The 11,477-nt window shown below is 36.9% G+C and overlaps 2 protein-coding genes across 2 annotated transcripts; both read left to right on the forward strand.

Moving 5' to 3' along the window:
- The first annotated feature begins 3,185 nt into the window (after window positions 1-3,185).
- LOC113558156 (golgin IMH1-like) lies at window positions 3,186-4,643 on the forward strand. Its single transcript, XM_026963662.1, has 2 exons — window positions 3,186-4,266; window positions 4,360-4,643. Exons 1-2 carry the CDS (start codon window positions 3,186-3,188, stop codon window positions 4,641-4,643), a joined length of 1,365 nt encoding a protein of 454 aa, XP_026819463.1.
- A 5,913-nt stretch (window positions 4,644-10,556) lies between these two features.
- Window positions 10,557-11,021, forward strand: LOC113558998. The gene has a single exon (XM_026964590.2). It carries the CDS (start codon window positions 10,557-10,559, stop codon window positions 11,019-11,021), a length of 465 nt encoding a protein of 154 aa, XP_026820391.2.
- The last annotated feature ends 456 nt before the right edge of the window (window positions 11,022-11,477 follow it).

An 11,477-nucleotide genomic window follows, 5' to 3' on the forward strand; every position in this document is an offset into this window, starting at 1 on the left:
GTATGGTGTCTAGACGCGGATGCTGCTATAGATATATACGATTAATAATATATATATGTTTACAGCGAGCCTGTTGCTAGGGTCTACCGACTTGTTGTGATGCGCGCTCTTTTCCGAAAAAAGTAATATTATACAAAATACACAAATTCTTATTTATTTTAACAATGTATTTATTATAATAAATTAAATATGATTTTTAATATTTTATACGCATATTATTAATTTTACTATGAACGGTTATTCTTTTAATACCATTTTTTAATAAAACGCGTATTATTTATTTATCGTATACAAACGCTTATTGAATTTTATTGTTGTTTTTGGATAAAGTAAAAAATTGTTTATATAATCATTCTGCAGTAGTTTTACGTTTATTATATGGTACGACTTCTATATTGTGTCGACGATTCCCTTCTTCTATAGCACGAGAGAGGTCAACATGTGCGTTAACCAATTGATCCATTAATTCTTGATTAAATTTTATTTTTACAGGTACCCGTAACGGATTCTGTATCACCGTATATGTTTCCATATTTTGCATATCACGTTTCAGCGCATCGACCAACGTTTTTGCCGACGAAATAGACAACTGTTTAGACGGAATCGTGCGTTTACACGTGACCGTAGCTACTATAGAATTAACAGAAGTGTATCGAGTAGGCGTTAATGAAATTTTAACGTTGCACAACGCCAAGAAACGTGGTACAAACATACGATCAATCATAGGCTCCTTAGACTGTACAAATGCCCGTAAACAAGTCAACGCCGAAGATTCAACACCGAACGTGTCCATTATATTCGATAATATCGTAGATTTCTGAAACATTGTAATGTATTCAGCGACATCGACCAACGTAAAATTAGTATTTGTGATATTCGTAAACGCGTTTATTATATTTATAAACTCGTCACTGTTCAGTGTATCGTTTAATATCTGTGAATTACCAGTCAATTGTTGAAACGAACGCGCACCAGAAGACATTGAAATATTACTTGTTGTATTCGACGGAATCAACCCGTCTCTTAGGCTGAACATCGTTCTCTATATTTAGACATATATATAGATGAATACAATACGTAAAAATGTTGTTGCGGCGTCGGAGCACGACCGACGTTTTTTCAGCATTGGAAAAAAATCGACAATTAGTCGTATACGACACTTTATATAATAAAAAATTATATTACAATTACGATATATTGAGTCCGTTCGATATCAATCAGTTACAAAATTATACCATAGCTTTATGTAACAGATATTTCGATATAGACCAGATATTGTTCAAACGCTTACAAGCTTGTTCCGCAGACGTACTGCGACTAGTACACGAATACAATTACATAGAATATCCAAACGATGGAGATGACGCGGATTACGGCAACAAAGAGTTTGTATTATTGAATCAAATAAACAAACTCATTCTGAACAAAAATGATTTCGAAATTACAGTCCATTCATTCGATAAAGCGAATGTACAATTAAAAAAACCAAAAGAACCGACAATACCTAAAAATATAGAATATTTGTACAGACTGCGTGTGCCGACTAAAGATATATACGAAGACGTGTCTTTATATAATTTCGAAAAACTAGCATTCGACAATCAGACGAGATTTGAATTATATCCCGATTGTTTGTTTTCTACGTACTTTTATCAAAACACTTTGCATTCGTTAAATGTACAATCGATAAATGATTTAAAATACGACGATCGGTGGCAATCAAAGTTGGCAACGCTATTGTACCACACAAAGTTTTCAGAATACATAGCAACTGAAGCGTTTTACAGAAATTCTATAATATTAAATGGTATTGTTTACGATACCTCTTTTGTACCAAAGTATCGAGTACGCGACTTGAAACGACAAATCTATAGAACTAGCATAAACCTATCATTGTCAGCATCAGACGTACGAACAGCCGCAACAATCGAACACGATTCCACGAACCCGCCAGGAACTTTCAACAGCAGTCGCGACACCATTTCAATTAATTATATACAAAATATATGCAATAGCAAATCTTGTGAAAACATAAAACACCTGAGCAACGAATCGATGTTTGCGTACCGAGATCAATTGGATGTCAAAACCATACAAATAATCCCGAAACGTTATTTAAAAATATTTTCAATATTCCCGTTCAAAGACGGTCACTATGTCGATTCAGACGGCCGCGTACACGCTATAAATTTTAACCGACAACCGACAGTGGTGTTTACGAGTTTAATAGAATCACTACGTCGTATTTACAAATCTAAAAATATGGAAACTGCCGTATACGAATGTGCCAATTTATATAAATTTAAACATTTATTAATGTTCGCGTCGTACAACAACGATTTAGACCTCCAGGGCATAAGTCTGATTGTGTTGCGCGCCATGCGCGGAAATTATATTGAAATAAACGACACGGGCAGTGTATTAAAATTACCGTACTGTAACGAAATTTTGGCTTGGTTAAAACGATATTGTTACGGTCACAAGTGCATAAGTTATAATTACGATAATAAATCTACAAATAATTTCATTATATTTCCAAGAGAGCCCGACGTTTCTACAAACATTACAAATACACTGCTCACGGACAATTATACATTATTGAAAAATATAGCAAAAACAGCTCGATCTGATTTAGATTGCTCTTTTATATGTTCTCGGTATACAGTACCACCTGTCTTGTACAATATTTTATATAATAAATTAAAAACGACAAGTGAGATATACGTGTTTCTCACAATCGCCATACAAGAAACAAATTTGAACGCCTATAGAGAATATCGTGAAAAAGTACATCCCGAATGGACCGGTGGTTTATCACACACCGAATTTTTCAAAATGCACCCGTTCAACGTAAACGTACGTGTTGCGCCGCTTGACGTAGAAACATCGATCGACTTGGGATCACTCCATAATGTATTACCTACGGATATGCGTAAATCGTTATTAAATAAAATCCCAACAAGGGGTATTTTAGAAGATTACGAATTCGTGGATCGCAGACTACGTCAGTTAGTAATCACTGGCAACGTGCCTTTAAACAATTTCGAAATAATATCTTTATTAACGTATAAACTGAAAAAAATATTATAGTCACGGATCGCGAAACAACACAGTTCAAATACGTGTACAATATTTTTTTATTTAATATAGAAAATGCGCGCGTGTGCGCTTAGATAAATACAACCATGACGAAACGCAATAATAATAGCAAGACCAATCAAAAATATAAACAAACGTATTCGGGATCGCAATCGTCTATAGATGAAGACAATTTTGATTTAGGATACGACAAAAATATTTACAACGATATATATGACGATGCCAACACGGAAAAAATAAAAAAACTAAAAACCCGACACCGAATCAAACACATAAAATCAACTTCGGACGACGTCAAAAACGCAAACGATATTCTTCAGTCCATAAAAACCAAAAACATAAACGCTATAATACCGAATTTAGCGACAATTATAACATTATCTAAAGAATCGTCAGATTACAGTACAGTTTCGGAAAAACTGACACGCGAGTTGATATCTGCTATAGAGCACAACGTCGGTAGATTTCTAGTACTCGACGGTTATCTGAACAACCAAAAAGATTTGTTAAAATTCACCGAATCCGAAAACACGATTTATAAATTAGATTTATTTAAAATAGAAAATCAAATACGCGACCTATGGAATCTGATCGAAACGGTAAACTCCGTCGATCCGACCGTACCCGTAGACGGTATTTTGGATAACCTGAAATCTGAATTTAAAAAAATTCGTAATTTAATCGACGACTATACAGTTCTGACAAACATACTTCGAGAAACCGAACAAAAAAACACAGAGTTGTCCGAAAAATTAAAAAATTCACAAGAACATGAATCGAAATTAGTAATAGAGTTAAACACATTGAATGACACATTGCATATTTTAAAAAATACCGGAAACCCGTCGTACGATTCCGAACAAATAAAAAAAACACGGCAACAGTTCTTCGAACAGTTACAAGATCACGCGTTTGAAAATATAAAATTACACGGCGACGTGTTGACGAACCGAAAAACAGCGGACTTGTATAAAACGAAGAATCAAGAATTAGAAAACGATATAAATAAAAAAGATTTTGAAATAAATCTATTGCACAAACGCATTACCAGAGTTGAACATGAATTACAAACGTTACGTGATACAAAAACTATAACAGAACGTATGGCCCAAAGCTGTTGGTCATCCGCACAAGAGTCGGAAAACAAAAAAGATCGTATCGCTTGGCGTATAAACAAGATTATAAGCACACTGCACTCGGATACAAATGGTTTTTTTTCTCAATATTTATTAAATTTTACAAATTTAATGTTGAACGCAGACAAGAATAGTCAAGAAATCGATATACTGTTAGATGACATCAAACAAATAAATAATATCATAAACGAAAATTCAGAGTTGCAAGTAACCGTGTCACACTATTTAACTACGCGCGAATATTCGTTACCATCGATACCGATGTCGTTGACCATTTCGCCGTATTCGGTACCGGCGGCTTTAACGTACCTAAACGACGACGAGAACGAAGACGATTACACGTCATACGCTATAATGGGACAGGACGACGATTCTATGAACAAGATGGAAGAGGATGTATTGATATGAAAATAAAAACAAAAAAATTAAAATAAAATTATATTTATTTTTTTAATAAATATCACAGATTACACGGTGTACGCTCCAAGCGAATTGATCATTTTGTATCGCATACCAAGTTGTTGTAATTTTTTATTTTTTTCACAATACATGCGCGGCCTACGGTGTATGACTCGATACGGAATGTCTTGCGACCACCGCCGTCCGTTGATCAAATGGTTTCTGCTATCGATCAGTTGTGAAATATATGGAATTTTGTCATAACGTTTCCTATATCTTTTTTGTATTCTAAAAGTTTTGGATGATCCGGTTGCACGATTTAATCGACGTTCAGGTTCCAATCGAGACTCGAACAATTCCGAAATCCCATATTTTTGAAAATTTACATAATACGTTAAAATCGTATCAATCGCTCGACAAAACGCACAAAACCGTATGTTTTGAGGACAAAACATAACCGACGTCTGATTCCTTATAAACGTGGTACCGATATAACTGACCGTCTTATCGTTCAGTTCGCTGTAAAACGGTTGATATTTAAATCTCAAAAACGTGTCTATTGTATCGCGTTCGCTACCTATACAATATATATGTTCGGGTTTATAACGCCTGAGCACTTCGGTCACACTACTATAGTATCCGTGTATGGCACCGTCTACAAAAACACCGTTTTTCAATATAACGATCGCGAATCTTTTGAAAAAGTGTAAATTTCTAAAATGTCGATCATTGCTTCCGCTATTGTCATTTTGAACACGTCGCCGGTCTACGGTGTTTGCGTTTTTTTGCATGTTTTCATATATCGTAGCGAAAAACGCTACAAACCCGCCACACGCATCAACGGCGTTACGATTCGTTGCTTTTTTATATTTATTCAGCATAGAATCGAAACATTCGTGATTTTTTAAATCAAATTTTTTATACTGACATTCCGCACCCCATACATGGTTGATTAAACGAGACGATATGACGCTGTTAACCGAAATAGGTATAATCGTATCTTGTGCGTACAGAGTTACAACAGGTTCGTTGTAATAACCTCGATTTTCGATACTGCTTTGTATCAATTTTTTTATTTCGATATTTAATTCCAAATCCTCTTGTATCACATCGTCCATAAATGTAGTATAATTATCACTCATTAACGTCTTGTCGATAATAATATTTATACCGTCATCGTCTTCTTCATCATCGTCATCATCACCGTCGTCGTTATTATCGCCACGTTCGACAACTGGTAGTAAAGGTCCGATATCGTCTTCTGTACAAAACAAATCCAACACGTCTTCGCCATTGTGTCCCAGGACCGTTTCGGCACTAGCATCATTGGTATCCATCGAAAGGTTGTTGTAACAGCGACGCACAAAACAAGACTGACCGATAAATCACGTTACTATATAGTATATGTATTTATATAATTTTTAAAAATACGACTTGCGCAATGCTACCTATCGGTTTGGAGAACCTACACTGTTCTCTGATAATCCAAAGAGACGCGACTGAACACAGTGAAAACGTATTCAAACAAAATCTTTTGAAATACTTGCCGGACGATTTCGTTACAACTGAAAACTCGGGATATTCTATTACAAACATTGCCGGTTACATACCGTCGTTACCCGTAAATTCCATATTTAAAAACATATCGTTCTATCCGTCCAATTGGCCGGATTTTAGTAAATTACCCATAAACGGTCCGATAACGACCACCAATAGTTCCGATATAAGTCAAAACCCGCAAACACGCAAACAAGCAGTGTCCATGTATTCCGAAAACGACATACGCGCCGAACCACATCAAACAGCGCGCAACGAACAATTTGATGAGGCTTCGCTGGAACGGCGAAAAAAAAAATTAACCACGTTTCCAACAACGGGTTCGAACGGAGACGACGTTGATTACAAAACAAAATTACAAAAACTAAATCTATTGACTCCGGACCAACACGTGGATTACGATAAATTCATCGAACTGTCCGGTTGGATTTGGCCAAAACACACGACAGTCGAAAACGACGATGTCTTGGGTTCCGAGACCGAAGCACTATCCGTATTACAAAAGACATTGGAATCCAATGAAATCGATGTATGGAATCACGGAAACAGTACCCGTCTTATCATATGGACTCCCGAAATCGCAATTGTCGATTTGATAACACATATGAATATCGGTAAAATAATGAAAACCGTAATGTTAACGAAACGTAATTTAGAAAGTTTTGTCAAAACGGTGATCACTTTGTTCCGACACGAATTATAACAAATTATTTTTTAGTTATATATAGACGGTGAACACGAATAATGAATTTAGAAGATTTAGCCAATCTTGGCGATGTATCAAAATTCGATATATCGAAAATACGAAAAACCACACAAACGTCTATGCGCTCGCACCTGAATCTAATACGATATAACGGTGTCGAATTGACGAGAGATTATGTGCAAAAAAACGATATGAACGATATGCTCGATAATCTAAAAACCAGAAAAGGTCAATTCTTAAAACCCGAATATAAAATACAAATAGCGGCCACGCTACGCCGATTATACGGCACGGACATGACGATAGACGTGAACGTATACCGCAACGACTTGCTCAGACACAAACCACACGCCGAAAACTTTGAAATGATGGAAAAAATAAAACGCTTGATAAACCACGCCGCCGAATTTATACGTAAAATCGATATAAACAATTCATTTAACGTAGATTTATCTTCGTACGAAGCCGCACTAGCTATACTGTTGTCGAGTGCGACCAGTCATCGGATTATGGAATTGCACCAGTTAACTATTGAAAATCTAAAAGACATACTACAGCACCGTCCGATTTTCCTACACAGCAAAGGTTATAAATCGTCGACCACGCGTTGCGAAATAATACCCAACGAATTACTGGTAGCGTGCGTTGATTATATAATCAGAAATAGAGAGAAAATAATCCAAGGAGCCCGACTACACGAACGATCTAACCGATATCCGGATTACACAGAATCACGCATAAAAGGCGATTACGTACTAATAACGTCCGTCTCACAGTTGCGAAGAGCCGCTAAACAACTGGCCGTACTGTTTTCACTAGACATCGAAAATTTGGGTTTTAACAAGTTTAGAAAATACATAACGTCCGTATTAATCGACGGAGGCGGTCACGGTTTAGCGCAATTCATAAACGCGCACAGTTCCGTAAACACTACTTTAACAAATTACGATATAGGTACTAAAACGAGTATGGAAAAAACAATGAACGATTTAGTGGGATCCATAGAACCAACAACAAAACCTCTGAATCTGATGGAAGAACTACGGCAAGCCGAAACCGGCAAAAAAACATATTTTAACAATCGAATTGGCTCGTATACAATGCCAGAAAGCCCGTATTCACCGTTTACTATTTCTAAAAATGACGGCACCTCGAACAACAATGACGATGATGATTTATAATAGTTATTTATAATAATTTACATGTATATGTATACGCGCACGTTTGTAAATTATATAATAAAGTAATTAAAACAACTATTATGAAGATACGGCTCGAACGAAGTGATTAAAGTTTGTTCATGATTTACGACTCGATTAGCTAAAGAGACGCACACACGGTTTAAATGTATTTAATTTTTAATGTTATATATATAGTAACCGAATTTGTAGACCGACAATCACTTTAAGTAATACGCATAGTTCCGACAACTATATGGCGAACTCAAATTTCGAAACGAGTTCTATAATTCAGAATTATGTACAACTGAGACAAAAATTATTGTCGGACAATTTAGACAAAACGACAAACTCGAATTATGATAAACCTGAAAAACAAATAACCGACTTGGCTCTATACGAATGTCCGCCTGATTATGTACCTATAACCATACCGCGGTTCTACGTGAACTGTGATGAATTCGCTGAACATCGTATTGTGGACAACATGTATTTCGTGTCTTATGCCAAATTGTTAGAGATTTTGGAATTGTCTATAGACATAGAAACCGGAGACAATGACAAACAAATAGAAATCTGTCCGAAACTAGTAAAATTGTTAAAATCTAAAGAAACCGGTATGGAAAACACAGATTTAGAAAACAACGACAATGTCGATAACGTTATATACAAACAAATAAAAGCGATACTGTCAACGTTACAGGAATTTGGAAATTTCCAAAGTCAATTGGACGTAGACGATATATTTATAGACATATCGCACGAAACGATATCGTTCAACACGATCCGGCACTATGAAACAGATCCAAATACGGGATTACTAGTAAACACGTACGAACAACCTGTAAACGGATATCATTTTTATTCACAAATATGTAACGAAGACGAACGTTTGTACGTAAAACAAACGACGGGCGAAACTGACCTTAACCAAATGTATTATATATTGCAAAAATTTAAAGAAAGTCTGCTGTTTAAACCAAATCGTGTATGTAACTATACATCGAAGTTGATCAATATATGCGTTTTATACCTAGTGTTGGAAAGTCACGGTATACCGGTACGTGGTAATTATCTATCGTACGTGGATACCAACATTATAAGTTTTATGATAGATTGCATAGTCCGTAGTCGTATATTGAGTCATTGGAAACACAACCCGTGTACAAGACAATTGATATCTGATTTAATTACAAATTACAATAAAAACAATATGTTGGTCACGGTGTGTAAATTCGAAACGGCACGGGAACGGGCTCAATTCCTGTGCGATCAAATAAAACAACATGGTAATTTTACAAAGTCTATATCGTATTCGGAATACGAAAAACTCATAAAACGTTTCGAAAACCGAATACACGATCAAATGTATTACAATTTCGATAAAATGTTCTTGATGAGTTTAATCGAATTACCCAGTTTTACAGCCATAATAGATACAGCGGCAATGTCTAATGTATAATTTTTTTCGCTCGCATGATCTTGACATCATCGCCTCGTACGAGCACCAATCATCGCAACAATTGTATAGTACACCATGTAACGCACGATTTCATAACAGAAACGTATGTCATTCAACGACATCGCAGCCACCGAACATGATCGGATTCGGATCTGAACGTATGTATTGTAAGACCATTGTTGTGGCACGTGAGACGGGCAGCTAATAGCGATACACCCGTAACACGGGACCCGCGTGCCCGAAGGCAGTCTTGGGTCTCTGGAACCATGCCATCTGCGCACTAAGTCAAACGTACACACGTTCAGTCACTTCTGCGGAACGTAATCCGGTGCATGGATTTTTACGAATATACATTCTGTGATCATGAAAAACACTAGCGCATGTATCATGGTAACAATATACAACAGCGTACAACAGACTGATGAACGAGTGTCATATATATAGGTGTGTGCGTACATGTTTTCTAGAAACACTCGCAACGAACACTGATGCGAGATCGTCGAACACGATCGCTTTATATACAAACGGTCCGACGCATATACGCACACCAGCGCGTGACCTAACGACAAAACCGGTTACTATAGATATCGTTCAATGAATACGTGATTCGAAATACGGAATCGGACCGTCGGAACCACCGTGTACCAGTTGCCGTCAACGTCTACAGTAGCCGTGCGCGGCAAGTGGTACATGGTGTTTCGTACGGCTCGAAACCGTATATCAAAAAAATGTGCCGTAAGCGTAATAATAATTTTGGTGGTGGTGGTCGTGGTGGGGACTACGAAAACCCGTATAAATACCGGTGCGGCCTCGCGCGCGCGACAGACTCTGTCCAGTAGTTTGGTCGAGAACAGAGTCTCTCCCGGGTCGGGGTGACGTCGTACTCTGTCCAGTATAATATATATATAAGAGAGAGAAGGGGAAAAAATCTCACGCGGTCTCGGTCGTCGCCCGTTTTTTCAGGAAAGTTCGATCGTGTTATAATATATCATAGTAATATAGGTATACAAATATAAAAAATGGCACTCCTCAAATTTGAAAATATGTTTGCTGTTGCTGTATTGATATACAGCATCCAAGCTCTCCATCCTTCGATAATGGTATCCGGGCATATCATAAAAAAGCAAAAATCAGAAACGGATTATAAAGCTCAAGGAGCTGCTGCAGCCGGAGATGTAATAGCAGCTACCGGTGGTATTATAGCCGCAGGATCGTTGGCTACAGGCCCATTTGCACCAGTTGTAGCGTCAATTGGAGGAATAACCGCTGCCTCTGGAGGTTTGATATCAGTGATTTCAAGAGCAGCCGATCAGTCGTGTCGTGAATTTGGTTGTCATAACAATCGTTGCTGGTCTTATTGCAGCATAGGAAATCAATGGTGCTATACAACCAAAACATACTCTCAAAGTTATGCATATGTATCTTGTACACGCGACGATGAATGTAATGGGTGTTGGAAATGTGGAGGTCCGTGCACGGTGTGAAACATATATTATTATAGTAGTAATATAATAGTGGACATTACACGATGGTGTTTAGAAAATCTAGTTGAAAAATAAAATGATCTAATAAAGGCAAAAAAAAATAGTTCGTTGTACGTATCGTACAACGGAAATACGTAAGTCATTGGAGCCAAAACGATCAAAGTACGCGGTTTTACTTTATTTTAATTTTTTCATCTTTGTATCGACGACATATTTTAACGAGCACATATTATAGCAATCTCAGGAAATCGGACTGTCATATTTCATCAACCTTTCATAAAATTCGTTCATTAAAATGCATTTACGATAAGGCATTTTCCCGTTTGTCAGCCATACACCAACGTTATTTGGCGTGACGCTTATAACTTTACCGGTACGTCCTAAATCGATAAACATCTGCATATCATGATGCGGCGATCCGGTTCTACAACCGATAATATCTCCGTATTGAAATTG

Source organism: Rhopalosiphum maidis, chromosome 4, assembly GCF_003676215.2.
Source record: "Rhopalosiphum maidis isolate BTI-1 chromosome 4, ASM367621v3, whole genome shotgun sequence".
NCBI classification, from domain to species: Eukaryota; Metazoa; Arthropoda; class Insecta; order Hemiptera; family Aphididae; genus Rhopalosiphum; species Rhopalosiphum maidis.